This window comes from Watersipora subatra, chromosome 1 (assembly GCF_963576615.1).
Source record: "Watersipora subatra chromosome 1, tzWatSuba1.1, whole genome shotgun sequence".
In the NCBI taxonomy this organism is placed as follows: domain Eukaryota; kingdom Metazoa; phylum Bryozoa; class Gymnolaemata; order Cheilostomatida; family Watersiporidae; genus Watersipora; species Watersipora subatra.
The window spans coordinates 72,345,636-72,362,107 of NC_088708.1; the positions used below are offsets into that span (position 1 = coordinate 72,345,636).

A 16,472-nucleotide genomic window follows, 5' to 3' on the forward strand; every position below is an offset into this window, starting at 1 on the left:
ACAACCCCTTGGCTGAGCTTGGGCTAGCTTAGGAATATTTTTCAATGTTTATTCGACTACAAGGTTTTAAGAGTGCCAAACCAAGTACTGTACTACGCTCCAAGCCTCCAAGAGAAGTCCACTTCATAACATTCTAATGGAAGAAAGCAAAAGTGCGTTTAAAATTTTCAGAACCTGTTCCAAATAAAGCAAAATCCTTTTGTGACGTAGAGTAACACTCGCATAACCTTTGAACAAACCACACGCTTATGTAACCAACAGTAAAGTAACATAAATGTAAAATGTTAACACACACTTTAAATCACATATTTGGAGATGTTTATTGCATAGGGGCTAAGGTTAATCAATAGTATTGTTAATTTTGTGATAACCTCAACACTCGTCCAATTTTATTTTGCAACTTATAACTGTTTTTCAAATTTATCTTTATATCTGTGCATCTAAGTGCTAACATTAAAAGTTAGGGCATGTCTCAGTTGCTCCTCATATCACATATTCTAGTGTCACAAAAATAAATATACAGTACTCTGTAATCATATTTTCTGTTTTAAAAATCTATTAGTTTTACCACATACAATATAGGGAAACAGTATAAGATTCCATTACACACTAAAATTAAACAACAATGGACCTTCTAGCACCTGGTCTTGCTAATTGTATAGAAGTTATTTGACACATTAGTTAGCTAGATTAATGCTTATCAGTATCAATAGGAAACCTTTTTCAAATGTCTTCTAAAAATTATATTTAGTATTAATAAAACTCTGTACAATTTCAATCTCTTAAATTTCTTTTCATATAGATACAGAAACTGCAATCAGCAAGCAGTGGTATTTACACAACCTCAAACAATCTGATTTTGTATTGTAACAATGCCATTAGCCCAATGGTAGATAACAGAAAAGCCTTGGTCTTAGCAACGCAATATAATAGTGATAGCAAAACAAACCTTGTGTAAGTACAGTAAACTGCGGTTTCTTAGAAGCACATATCACAGAAACAACAAGTCCTCACTAATGTGTGTATTATAAAACACATTGTATGCTAGCACTTGAAACATTTCTGTCAACACCGGGAGATCTACTAGAGTGACCTACTTGATTTAGAGGTGCAAGGAAGAGTGTTGATTCACAATGAGGTGACAAAAAAGACAAACTTGTCAGAAACATTCGTACATGTCTAAAGCCTTTTCTTGAACTTTATTTAAAATGATAAAAAATCGTAAATAGTATGAAATAAAATGAACACCAATGAACTGGCACCAAGGAGCTAGCGAGCACCTGCTCATACAGTTGGTCTAATCAGCTTCTGTCCCACACAAGCTATACACGTAAATCAGTTGCAATAATACTGCCTCAGCAAATCTCATATAACATATCTGAGTGTCTACTCCCCACCACTGCTCAGGGCTAGTCTCACTGGCTTGTTTCAAGGCATGCAGGTGCTGACAAACCATTTGGGTAATAGTGAGCAAGGGCAGAGTCTGATACGCAAAGGAACTCCAACTTCTGCTTGCCTGAAAACGGGTCAGTTTAAACGTTACTGCCGCTCAATGCCTTATGTATACAAAAGTGACACAAATTCGTGTCACACAGCAGGTAACCTGAATCATTTTTCCCTCATTTCTATCCAAATTTTGTTTTGAGACTTTTCCAACAATAAGTTGAAAACACAACAGCAAAGAATGAAAAAGATTATAGTTAAAATTAGAACAATAATAAACTCAATAATGTTGTGAGCTGAGGAAAACATTGTCCATAATAAAGTTGATGCATTATATAAAAGATAACAATTTTCATCTAAATTTCTTCGGTAGAAATCTATCGATTTCGGAATTGTCTCAGCAGTGAAAAAAGCAAACTAAATGTTATTATTAAAACAATTATTTGAATAAGTATTTTCTAGAATAAAATTTACTTGCAACGGTTAACAGTTAACTAGAAATAACAGCTAGCTGGCTGCCCTCCGCTGTGGGAGCAAATTAATCTAGCACACGCTGTATGCTTTATAGCTTCAAAAATGAACTTCTCCTTGTTTCCTAAGTAAATCAGAGTATTTCTTTCATAAACTACAGACCAAAGTGTACCTTTGCAAAAAGACCAACTTATAGCAGTCAATTAATAACAATTACTTATACTCTAAACATGAACTTTTATTAATCGTTAACCTACTTTACTCATGTACATGCTGTCTCACCTCTCCGTTCTGATCATACATGTTTCTGGAGCCCTTCCACTGGTAGTAGAATACAAAGAAGAGAATTCGCAGCAGTGTGTGTACTACAGAAAGTGGATGGAAAATACTGAGCCAGAGCTGCAGGCTCGCTACAATAGTCAAACACAGCTTTGCTGAATCCAATACACAAAAAGCAAAGAGATATCGGAGACACGGCCAAAATAAAGCATAAACTGATTTTTTGTTCAACTAAATGTCTGAAAAGATGAGACATGAAGCTCATGCACACAATCGTTTCTTGGTGACTAAACTCGGGCTATTCTCATCAAAATTGGTTCATCACAATTGGTTTAAGTTTAAAATTATAGCGTGTGATCCTCCAGCCGGCGTCTATTTACATATGCTGGTGCAGGTATGAAATAAGTGATGAAGACCTACAGCATGAACGTCTGTTTAACAAGCAATAATTGCTAGCTTTGAACACGGCATATTTAACCAGCAGTTATAATCTACATAAGCCCCTTAATCCTGTATAGCATATCACAACCCATAGGAATAATCGTAGAAGACATAGTCAAATGCCTTATTAGCTTTTGGATCAGATGGCGTGTTTGACAAGCTGCGTCCACTTTCGTATTTTTAGCTGAAAATCAATAAATATATCCGATTAGTCTACACGATGCATGGTTACATGATCTGGCGGAAAATAGCACCTAGCTGTATTCTTCCTAGTGCAGGGAAGAATGACCATAGAAAAACCGTGGACAGGCGATGTGCATGCTCGCGCCAGTCTCATGCTACTGCATAGGAAATTAAACCATACTAATCAAGTTTAAACCAACTAATTTTGATCAGGCCCATGATCACGCTCATCTCCAGTGCACTGCCCTCTCACATATTTGCTAATGGAACCAGCATTCAGTCGGCATTTTAAAGTAAGCTACATTGACAAACATGACAAACAGAGATACGACTGACGATGCCAGGCTTAACAAGGATTATGTCTAGAGGCCTAGAAATACATTGTAGGTAGGAGTAGAAAATGCAGGCTAGGAGTAGACGTAGTCTAGCTCAGAGTAGGCTAATAGATGCTGACTACCAGCGGCGTATCCAAACACACCTGTTACTTTATTAAAATTAATTGTCGACACATTGTGATCTTAGGCATGCTATACGCAATGAGTGGTAAGGGATAGCCTGGCTGAGACATGAGTGTGCACACGAAGACTGTTTCTCGTAGGCATTACCCTCTGGAGCAGCACTCCATTTTTAATTACATTAATTCAAAAAGCGTAACATAATAACTTCAAATCAACTATTAACAGCAAAACCAATTTAAAATACAAATTAACCAAATAAACACGGCTAGCAGTGGGGAGGCTGCTCCCTTGTATCAGTAGTTAAGTGACAGCCAGAGCAAGTGTGTGCGGAGTTTTACGGGAGTTACGAGATTGAAGTAGGTTGACACGATGAAGGCTAGTCATAAATTGTTAACAGACGAGATGAGTTTTACAATTTAATCGCAGCAATAACGTAAAACAATTGTCCTAGAGTAGCAGGTCGGTGCCAGAGAGTGATAAGTCGATGAGCGAGGCAGACAGTAGAGCGGCTAGCCGATGAGCAATAACTTCATACGTAGATCTTTAACAGATTCAGCGACCAAATCATCATAGTTAGAGTTTCATAAACTCAGAAATGTTGATTTGGCTACAAATACTGGTTATTTTTAAGGTCTTGATTGAACCAAACTCATATCCTGGTTTGAGAAGAATAATTAATAGAAGGTAAACAACTAACATACATTGCTTATGTGAAATAGAATGTATAAACAGTACCTGAAAGATGACACAGACCTATCCAGAGGAAGCTGGCAACACAGCCTTCCCTTGCTTCCTCCCTACAGAAAATAGCAAAATAATATAACCAAACATAACTCCAAAAAGACTTGGAAAGGCTTCATTGCTAGAACTGCCTCATTTTTGTTCAAATGGTTTAACAACTTAACTGAATGGTAGAGCAATATGGTAGGACAACCAAAGCAGGGCCTGGGGTTCCCTTAACTGCTTTCTTCATTGTTTCAAATGGAGATGACAAAAGACAACTCCACATACAAGCAAACAAAACCTTTCCTTGGCTCACCCAACTGTTTCGTGAGCCTCTAGATATGAAATGAAGAGAAACTAACACAATACAGGTATTCAGTATAATGCTGCAAAAGGTATCGCATTCTTTTTCAACAAGTAAACAGAAAAAAGAACAGTGTTGAACTAAAGTGTGTAGCTACTGGTGGTGTACATCTATTATAATTATGTCAACTCTGAAACTCTCTCACAAAAAATCAAAGTTCTATAGAAAAACGTTGACTTACAATCATCTCTACATACACATTTATCGACACTCAATGTAAAATTTGAGTAAATACTTGCCTCCAAATATGAAGTAATTTCCTACTTACGATGAGCAAAATTTTTCGCAACGTTGCAAGGTTGTACGCAAAAGGTCTGGTATAAGCAAAAATAAAAAATTAAAATAATAAAAAACTATCTAAATCTAGTTAATTTAAACGATATAAAATATTTCTATCACACTGCTACCAAACCTTGATTCTACTCAAATCATGATTTTAAGGTAAATTAACAATAAGAAAAACTATACTGGCTATTACTTCAGTATTTTAGCTTTTACATATAAGTTAGGTTTTTACATTTAGTTTTGATGTAGTGCTAACTAGCAGAATTGTTTTGATGCTATACGTGATTACTTCAAAAAACTTGATGTATTATCAGACCCGAAAGTGAATTAAACAAAATATGGTGTATTTTGATAAGAATATGTGCCTCAACATACGGATGTTTTGACACACAGAGCAAATATCAGAGCGGAGTAACTTTGTATATAAAGGTTTGGCTCTTTCATTTTATTTAACTGGTATAATAGACAGAAGCAAGACAACCTTGGTGAGAGCCAAAGAGCACTCTCTAAACCATTATCCGTATATAGCCTTGCTTCGAGGGTGGAAAAGAATATCAGTGCCATGCTTGACATGAGCAATAGAGACGCGTCTAGTACATTGCCTGCAAACAAATGATATGGCAGTTTTAATCAGCATTGATCGAAAGTAACTTGATCCTCAAACTGCCAAAATGCATCAGTAAGGACTGGCACGAAGAGATTGCTGCCTAACTGAATAAGTAACTGGATACTTGAAGACGTATAATAGCTGGTCTGAGCTAATAGTATCCTCGATGGCGAATAGATTTGCATTACACATACAGACAGGCTGAGATGTAACTGGACACTTCTTTTGATAAGACCAACAACTGTATGCCTTTGTATAATGAAGCTATGTTATCTTCTATTTAAAGTTTTTAGTTAGCTTGTCTACAGAAATGATCGTGAGAATGCTATCCGCTCTCATATAGCTGAGAGTTTTATGGCATACCTTTTTGCAAACAACTATTCGATAACTGAAAAAACATGCCTTTACCATTACGCATAACAACTATTAATGAACAAACATTCATAAACCGATGTGTGATGATCAGTTATGAGGAATGCTGCAGTGAAATCTAGGCAAATGGAATCTAGTCAAGCTTGACAAGGTAGAGCTGTTCAGCATTTTGAGCGATTCTGAAATTCAGCACGCTGAACATAAAAAATGCTTGAGGATTATGACAATACTTAAGATGAACAAAACCAAACGTTATCAAAGGATCGGAAAATAAAAGGAAACTTGTTAATAGTGTATATATATATATATACAAGCATATATACTTGTGTGTATATATACCACTTGTGGGTATATACTTATGTATATGTATACTCGCATATATATTGTGCAAAAATTATATTTATCCCACGACCAAACAAGAGCGAAGCGATTGATTGGGAGATTCATGATAAATGCACATGTGCACACAACTCTCGAAAAATTATCCGTTAACGGCCGTCACCAAACCCTTGCAACGAAATCCTATCAACAAATTTAACTATTTTTCAGTAAAGTCGTTTAAGTATAATAATGATACAAAACGCATATAAACCTATTTAAATATGTTACCAAGCCTTTGAAAGGTTACCGCAAATTCCTAAAACTAACCCATCTGATCGGATTATACACAAATAGACAGATTAATTTGGACGAAAATCACCAAAAAACGCTTGAAAAGCTCGGTTTAATAAAAGTTAAGACTGGAAATTGAAACGCCGAGCGACAGAGAATAGAACGATAAAGTCTTGCGCATTCCACGAAAAATAACGTGCACTTTTCACCAGTCTATAGCATCGTCGAATTGCCGAAGGTTTCGGCAATTAACATAGGAGTACAGAAATCATTTCATTTTTGCCGATTTCAATTTTTTCATTTTTATTTGCCTTGCCGACACATTTGAATACTTTCAAATTCTAACTGATGTCCAACGCAGTGTAAGTAAAGGAAATGACGATGATATTTTTTTAACGGTTCTTATGAGATTATTACAATAATTAATTATAAGTTTGGATGACTACAGAACAATGACTACGTAGTACAGATTTTCTAAAAATCTACAATGTATATAAATATCACAACTTCGTGATATTGTTAGCTATGACGTTTTGAAATGTAAACAAAATTGTGTATTGGTTTTATATTATTACTATATTAATAATATTGGTTATTCTAATAATATCAGTGCATTTTACTTCTAATATTGGCCAATATTGCATTTCTCTTTTTGCAGGAGGAGAGATATAAACATATAATCTCTTCCTTTCATTATTGCTATTTGTTGTATATAATAACACCCAAACCCAGTACATTACAGCTACCATTGCAGTTATCCTATTTGACTGCTAATATTGCATTTCTCAACCATCAGTACCCTTTCTTTTTTCCAATATCACTTTGGTCGTGGGCTGTATGACAGTGGAATTTCTAGTATATAAAAATAGGCAAATTTTGACTAAAATCTCTTGAGGCAGCTCAGTCAGAAATCGTCTAGTTTTAATACACATTTAACTCGCAGAGTTTAGAATTATCTTTTTAAACTTAATTTCTTTGAAATGATATATATATATATATTTACATACACATATCCGTTACATCAAGAGGTAGAGAAATGAGCAAAAATGAATCATAATTACAAATATTCAAACTTGACAATGCGTCAATAATGCTACTACCCTTCCAAACTAGGCATGGACAACGCCACATAACATTAGCAGACAACTCCTAGATAAACCCCAATTCAAACTTTATGCATGTAGTATGACTCAGTATATCTTTTCACGAATTGTCGGATCTAGGTGTAACAAAGCCCTTGTCTAGATTTGAGATATTTTGTTAATCCTGGTCTAGATGTTGTTAGTCTAATGTTGCTAGTGATTTTTTTTGTATCTGCGAGATAATTAAAAACTTCATAACCATTTGAGTGTGACTTTTTAAAACCTAAGAATTTCAAATCCCTTAGCAATTACCTCAAATCTGTGAGTATTACATTACGCCTAGATTCGAGGTCTTCCTGTGCATGATGCACTGTGTGACTATATGTACGTTTGTCAAAATGTCCTTTCCTAAGAACAAACTAAAAGTAGAAGTTGTTTTACCTTCTTCCGTGGTGTACATAAAGTAAAAGCAAATAACTCCAAGAATACCTATGACTCCTGCAAACCTACAACAGTATATCAGACGACATGACCCCAACTACTACCAATATTTCTGGATAATACTGGAGCGCAAAGGAAAAGCAGGTAGGAACATGTACAGCTGCAACCATAAAGCTTTTCATCTAAGTAGAAATTGAAGCATATGCATAGATATAGTAAACCCTAGATATGCGAATAATCAAAACAAGTGAGGCCTATAATTAGCATGACGCAACGTCATGGTGATGTGCAAAGCGAATCAGCTGATCTATTAACTCCTATTGACTTAGCACTAAAACCTGCTCAATTTTTCCATAGTTTGTGCATCTGAGACTGCATATTTTATTGAAAATGTGTAAAACTTATATACAGTAATACTTCAACTTACGAGTGCCCTAACGTACGAGAAACTTGAGGTACGAGCCAGCTTTTAAGCAAGTTTTAGCACTAATATACGAGCCATGTTTGAGATACGAGCACATGAGTCAGTTGCCAAGTATGTCGGAGGTGTTTTATGAGAACAGCATCTCTCTGTATTTTTCAACTGCTCAGATTATACTTTTGTACCATGTTTTTTGTGCGCGATTTTCAGTGCAGAATTATGTGAATTAAAAGTACCGTGCGTAGACCGAAAGTTTGCCAGTAAAAGGATAGATAATGCAAAGAAAAAGCGAATGGTAACAATTGATATTAAACGGAAAATTATTGAAAAATATGCAAAATATGTATGCGTGATTGAGCTAGCTCAGCAATATGACAGAAATATTATTATCAAATTATCAAACACAAGGATTGTATTCAAGGCATTTAGTTTGCAAAAGGACTAACCATAGTTTCTAAACGACGCAGCGATCTTCACGACCGCTGATAGAGAGACTGCTCAGGCTTTGAATAAAAGACAAACAATTGGCCGGTGACTGCGTAACTGAAACGATGCTACGTAAAAAAACCGGTGCTATCTATCGAGACTATAAAAAATAGACATTCGGACAAGTTAGCTAGTGGTCGTGCATTAACCCTTGGTGACGACACCTGTGTTCGTCCTGATCGCAACATGTTGAAAGGGCGACAAAGGCAAACGTCCTTAGATAGGTTTCTCTTAAAACGGCCGGCTGGTCGTGAGAGCGAAACAAAAGAAAAATTAGCTAACCAGTGAGAAACTTAAAACTATGAACGCCGAAGAAATTTTAATTACGTTAAGTTAAAGATTAAAGTTTGCTTTTAAGTTTGTCTTTTAAGACTTGGATAAAATCCAAATTTATCAAAGTCAACTGTTGTAATGAAGGATAACTTATCTCTCCCTCTCTGGCAAATGCTAGCGTTAGCTGCTATTGTATGTATTTCATTTTACATTTTAATTAATCACATTTCCTTGCATTATTTTTTATTTGTTGCTTTTTGAAAGCAGTTGGTAAATTAGGGCAATAACCAACATGTTCTTTCTGTTGCAATATCTTGTTTTGAGTGTTTTATTTGCATTTTTAGAGTATGGAAACCAATCAATATATGTTTAATTGTTCTATATATAAATAAATTGCACCAACATGCGAGTAAATTGACATACAAGCTCAGTCTCTGAACGCATTAAGCTCGTAAGTCGAAGTATGACTGTAATGACTTTGGATGAGAGAGGCAAGAATCTTACACACATGGTAATGAATAATACCAATGATTTAGAAGCTTCTATATCATTGATAATACAAAGAGTGACCAAATAGAAATTAAACTAATAACAAACTAATGAATCAAATGATATTTAGAAGCAGTAAAGCTGGACCACTGTATTAAACACCCATTAGACATGACTGAAAATAACTAGACGAGATAGTTTTATTCTAAGGTTGGTTGAACTAGATTCCTGCTTTGAAGCGGCATAGTGTATTCTGATTTTAGTATAGCAATTTACTATAGTTTTGAGTAGACTGTTGGCATGCACTGTACATGTGAAACCTTGATTGAGGTTATGTAATAAGACATATATGTTATTGTTTGTGATGTTACTTGTTTAAAAGCTCTCTGTGTGATACCATAGCTCTCCATGTGTGAACGTAGGCACTTTTCTGCAGCAATTCATATTCGGCCTATCAATCTGGTCACCAATCCTCCTCTGTTTTTACTGAGATTAGGGTTATGTCATCACTATTTCTACTTCCTACTACTTCTACATCGGTCAAGAACTTGATACACTCGTCACATTTGAGTTAGAAAAAAATCCTCATCACCGAACTCCTCATCTTCACCTTCCTCAGCTTTTGTCTCTTCTTTCTTTTTCTTTCTAGCCAGAGAATGTAGCAGGAGTTGGCCAGTTTTTTCAGCCCTGCTCACATCCAGATCAATGCAGTTAACATTGGGATTTGGTGTGATATCTGCTTTTATGAACAGTGCTCGAAGTGCAGATCTAAAGCTCTGCACATCCGGGTTAATGTTATAGCCACCCTTAGATCCTATTGTGGAAAACAGAGTCTCAATGTGATCCTGGTTGATCTTAAAGGTTAGGAAGTAGTTGATGTGAGGGTAGTTGCTGAAAAGATATTGGGCAATGCCATGTGCAGATTTGGCTGCTGACTCAAAACCAATGACGAAATGATGATGATTTTCCTATTATTTTCCACTAGCAGCTTTCAGCTTGGTGTCTTTAATCGGCATAGATAGCTAATGATATTGTTGAGAACTTCTTGTTTTGAGTTGAAGTTCTGTCTTGTCATGGGCAATTCAGGATATACCTAGGGTGTTGTGGTCTCTTCTGATGACATTTCACTAAGAATTTGGTCTTATTGTTACGTTTATGACTTAAAAACTAGCATGTCAAACATGCTTCCACCACTAAACTTATTGCTCAATTGAAAGCTTTGATGCTGTGATGCACATCACTACGACGTAACGTCGTGAAAACAACAGCCAATTATAGGCCTCACTTTTGCTTCATTGTAATGATAGCTATTCGCCAATCTAGGGTTTACTATATCTATGAGCATATGTCTACACTTTTATAAGGGAATCTTTTCTTGAGTATGTCTACTTTTTCCACAGACCAATTGCATCGTATAGAAAATTATTTCAGTTTGTGAAAAGGTTTTGAATAAAGTGACTAAAAACTTACCAGCTCAGTCCGGCATTAATAAGGAGATATATCAGCAAAGCCGATAGTCCACAGGCTACAATCGTCAGAAATAGAAATACTGCCTACAAATAAAATCTACTTATATATATACCGTAAAACCTTAATTTGAACGCCATGACGCTATATTTTTCAACCCTTCGTGAGAGTGGCGCTTTATTAGAGGTGACATTTAAATAAAGGGTGGCATTGTATTCTTCTCGTATTAACACCTCGTCAAAATGTTAAGAAGATAAATTTAATCCTTTCATGGGCGAATCGAATGTCCCCTATATTTTGCACTCTCCTTTGGGTGGTGCAATGTTAACCCTTTTGGATGCAAGAAATTTGCCAACTTACCTCCAACTTATCATAGAGCTCTAAATAAATATGCATGAAAAAGATGATGCATGTCTCTATTAGCTGATACCTATTGCTTGCAATTAACCTACGATGATCTTATAGCCTGCATTGTCATTTTGGAGCTTTCAGGTTTTTTATTTGATTTTAAATTTGAAGGCACATTTTCATTTTATAATTATATTTAACAAGGTTGCATAAAAGCTCATTGCACGTATCGATATGTTTGCTACAGTTTGCAGCCCAAAACTGGCCCTTTATGCGCGAAAGAACAGGAGTAGGTATGAGTGTCGATCCATTGTAAGCTGAGTTCAGATTACTGGAACCATGCTATCAAATGCCTGAGACCCTTATCAGGCTTACTCTACCACACATCTGAATATTTACGCCGCAAACCTCTGCTTTTATTATACAATTCCATGATTAATTCCAAACTTTCATATTGCATTGAGGCATGGGGCAATGCACCTCCCACCCATCTTACAAAGTTAATAACACTTCAAAAGCGCATGGTAAGGACCATTCACAAAAAACCCTGCCTCACCCACACCAAACCTCTTTTCAAATCATGACCCATACGACCTATCAGTTCACTATATTTATACCGCATTATACTTTTAGCCCATCAAGAATTTTATTGTAATTACATCCCTCGCCCAATATATAAAACCCGATTCTCAAACGCCTGTCTAAATCTCCCACAATCTTTTTCCCGTGCAGGCCATCACAGGGTGGATTTGCAACAGGCCATTTTTTGGAATCAACTTCCTAAGTCTATTAAAAGCATAGAGAAGGTGGCCAGTTTCAAGAGAGAACTTAGGTTGCATCTTTTAATAGGTGAATAAAACCTAACTACCCATAAAAATTGACGTTGATTACATGATGACAACAAGCCCAACGCCACGACTAGCTATGCTATTGCGTATTATGGGCTTCATCACTCTTCTAGCTTTTTGTTTTGATTAACTAATTTTGTTGATGAAAATAAATAACAAATCACAAATAATATACTATAAATCTGCAAATTTATAAGTTTTATAACAATATTAATCTATTAAATGCTACAAATATGTATTCAAGAATAAGTGACATAAACAAATTACAATACCAGCAGAAATAAAATTTTACATTTTCAAAACCAAATATTTGCGTTGTTTGCTCGGCAGGTTGTGTGTTCCGATTGTTGCTTTCGTATGGTACCATTCCATCACTTTTTAGCTGTTCTACTTTAACATTGACCTTCCAGTGTCCGCTGACCTGAACTCTTCTTCTGCACTGCTGAACTAGTCAATAGTAATATCCGAACAATTTTTTCAGCAGAGTATTTAGTAGTTGAAAAACTTTTCGCGAAAATAATGATATCACAAGTCGTCCAAAACATCGTACATGCAGAAAATTTTTTCACATACCTACGTTGAAATATTAAGACTGCGTCTAGCAACTACTCTTAGCCTGATACAGTTACTAATTATTTTGATGCTGATTACATCGGAATAACAAATATGCCGATATACTAGTCGCCGAAATCCCTCTAACGCCGAAATCCCTCTAACAACGAATGAAAAATCTAATTATGTTGCTCAATCTCTCTGTTTGGTGTTATTCGTTATAAGTTATCGTAAAAATGAAAACAAATGGGCGATAAAATAAATGGAAGAGATACGATGCTCAATTCGCTCTGTTCAGCGCTATTCGTTATTGTGAAAATGAAACTGGAAATAGAAAGGGAATAAAATTTTAGCAATAAAAATGTGGAAGTTCCGTAAATAGTAAAATATACATAATAAAACTTAGCTTTATGTGTGTGTTTAGTAAGCTAAATTCTTTTAAGTTAAATTCAATGCTTATGTTTTACGTCTGTCTCGAAAATAAGAATTCCTTACGGTACATACTACACATATTACATTGTAACGTTACATTCTATAACAGATCATAACTACTAAAGATGCTGAAGTTACTGTAGGTAACTATAGTTACCAAGGTTAACATATTATTTTGTTACTAATTTTTAAAGTGTACAGTGTGTATATAACATTTTGATGATTTTTACCAGGGTGTGTTTGCATTAAATCTTTACTATGGGTTTGTATAAACCTCTATACGAAATTTTTGCCTTACGATGCCAACACTGGAACAAATTACAATCGTACGGCGAGGATTCACTGTATATATATGCACTATCTGTACTACCCGGCGTTGCACAAGTAATAAAAAAGTCTTTGGATAGAAAGTTGATTTGTATTTAACATATAACAACATTTGCCATTCTAATTTTCAAACTACATAACATGAGAGAAGTGCTTTGTGGCCTTTTGTGAAGTTGAAATTAAGAGAGAAAATAAAACAACTGTCTGGTTTTCAACAACTGGTTTTCAAATTTTGTCAAACAACTGTAACTTTCAAACTTCATACCATGAGCAAAACATTTTGTGCAGGACAACTAAATTAAAAATAAATAAAACAACTGTAAAGGTTTTCAAACAACTGTAACTTTTATTATTCATATCATGAAAAAAGTGTCTTGTTGAAATAAATTAGGAAGAAAAATAAAACTGTAAAAGTGTTTAAATGTAAAATTATTAGCAAGTGATGGCTAAATATAGTATATTTTGCTATGATTACAATAAAAAATTATTCGGTATACGATATATGATTTCCATTCGTTTCAGTGTTGGCATGTAAAAATTGGCATGTAGGCTAATATCATAGGCTATTAATAGACATACATAGAGTGGTATAGAAACCCATATTCATTAATAGTCATTAGTCTAATGCAATTACCTCCTGGTAAAAATCATCATCATTAAAAATAGTACCAAAATACTATGTTAACTTTAGTAACTATAGGTACCTACAATGACTTTTGTGCATTTTGTGGTTACGATCTGCAAGATAATATAACACTACAATGTACTACGTGGAGAGTTCTTACCTCCGAGACAGGTGTGTAAACGCTGAATATAACATATAAACGCTGAATCTAACTTAAATGAATTGAATTTAGTTTACTAAACACATACTTCAAATAAGTTTTAGTATATATTTTAATAAACCTTTAACTTTTAACATTAATTGTAGCATTGGGAAACGTTTTTATTTTAACAGATACCGGATATACCGTACAACGGTAATACGGATAACTCGCCATGACAAATTCAGCGACGTATATCTTTTAAAAACATATATAATCAGTACACAAATCGCCAAATTTTAAGTCCGAGATAAATTATTGTAGACATCGTGGGGCGGAATAAATTAGTCCTAACGAAAAAAAATGAAGAAGCATCCTGTCGCATAAACTTAGGTCCCAAAATATTTCTTAACAGAAGCATCGAAAGGTGTGAGCGCAAGGCTAAAATAATTAGCATGCACATGAGATATGTGGTATATGAAAACGTATTTGATGAATATATGCCTTTCTAGCTGAGTGGGGGAGCGCCCGGATAAGAAGCTCATTGATGAGCTCTTCTTGATTATTCGTCATGAGTTCAAATCCATCACATGGCTGAATTTTAATATCAAGATTTTAATAGCTATAGCTGGACATACCGAAAACAGACTTTGAGAAATATATATATAGATTTAAATATATACATTCATGTTAATATATTGTATAACTAGATATAAAAGTGAAATTTTGAAATAATAAACTTTTATTCTTAATACCTTTAATATCATTTGAGTATTTTCAGAATCCGATGCTGAGAGCAATCCGTTAGATATCAAGCTGACCAACTGTAGAAGAGCCAGTGCTTCCAGCATTATCCAGAAGAATGCGGACTTTGCAAGGAGAAAGCTGGAGGTTGTTACAACCCATTCCGGAACAATTTGAATTGGTGCACCAAGAAGACACAAAGACAAGAGTATCGAAATGGCCCAACATAAGAAAGACTACAAAAGAAAAACAAGCATGCTGTTAAGCACAGGCATTATGAGAAGATAAAGACAATGAAATCAGAGAAATGTAGAATAATGACACGCGCATTCTGAAAATTTTTTCACAATGATTTAATTACAAAAAGAAAACAACAACTAAGGATATTTATAACAGGAGAAAATGGCAAAACGTCAGCCAGCAAGATATTATTTTATTCCATTTATTTGTTATCGCAAAATCTTTTCAGCTACTTTTGTTCTAAGGAGTTGAAAGGACTAGAACAGTTTGTGTGATAAATAAATCATATTTACGAAACACTGGGTGGAAATTGAAAGATTGATGCTGTTTTTATGTTTCTGGAGATATTTCACCAAGTCCAATGTTCTGGCTTAGCTTGGATGCACTCTTTAACATTGCTTTGTGATATCTTAGACAGAAGTTCAGCTTTTTACTCATAAATACATTTGCGTACAAGCCATCCTTGCCGGTGTTAATCATACTAAACTTTGTGTTTTTCATGCTTTTCTTTCGTGCAATACCTTAGTTTCAAAAAATCATAAAAATCCATATTAACTAGCAAAGTTGACTTATTATATGGCTGTGAAATTCAAAGGCCTTCAGAAATAATGTTTGGTGTACGATTCCCTGTCTTTTTAAGGGCTACATTGCATGTTGACTTTTATTGTACGATTCTGTATACTATTTTCTTATATATATCTATTTTATATAATCATAGTGTTTGCTATTGCAATAAGTTACAGTAAACTATAAAATGATGATAATGGCTTAGAGTAACTATATAACGTACACTTAGCTGTTAATCTAACCAAATGCCTTATAACCAGTTTTTTATCACGGTAAGAATAACATTGAATAGATATCATGATATAAAAATTTGCCTGTTCAAAACGATCTCACTTACATGTAGAAGATTAATGTATATGATTTTGAAGAACATTTAATGCTGCCATTAATGCTGCCATTAGCTGGTCCAAAGTCACAGCACAGAATTTACCATGTGTATGCGTGACACTGACAGCCGTTTGAGGCTTTTATAAAGAGCGCAAGACTCAGCCAAGCCGATCATGCGTCTTGAGTGGTCTTAATTATGGAAACGACAGAAAGTGAGCGTGCTCAATGCTAATACACAGAGTGTTGGTGACACACACTGACAGAAAGTGAGCGTGCTCAATGCTGATACACAGAGTGTTGGTGACACACACTGACAGAAAGTGAGAGTGCTCAATGCTAATACACAGAGTGTTGGTGACACACACTGACAGAAAGTGAGCGTGCTCAATGCTAATACACAGAGTGTTGGTGGCACACACTGACAGA

The 16,472-nt window shown here is 35.1% G+C and overlaps 1 protein-coding gene across 1 annotated transcript in view; it reads right to left on the reverse strand.

Moving 5' to 3' along the window:
* Nucleotides 1–814: 814 nt before the first annotated feature.
* The window catches only part of LOC137407104 (uncharacterized), a 35,275-nt gene continuing 19,617 nt past the window's right edge, over nt 815–16,472 (reverse strand). Inside the window, exons 2-8 of the mRNA XM_068093708.1 lie at nt 14,924–15,148; nt 10,901–10,983; nt 7,762–7,826; nt 5,129–5,249; nt 4,011–4,072; nt 2,197–2,324; nt 815–1,516 (exon numbers count right to left, since the gene is read on the reverse strand). Of these exons, the coding sequence (XP_067949809.1) occupies nt 1,298–1,516; nt 2,197–2,324; nt 4,011–4,072; nt 5,129–5,249; nt 7,762–7,826; nt 10,901–10,983; nt 14,924–15,019 (774 nt within the window). The 5' untranslated portion in view covers nt 15,020–15,148 and the 3' untranslated portion in view covers nt 815–1,297. The remainder of the gene's footprint in view (nt 1,517–2,196; nt 2,325–4,010; nt 4,073–5,128; nt 5,250–7,761; nt 7,827–10,900; nt 10,984–14,923; nt 15,149–16,472) is intronic.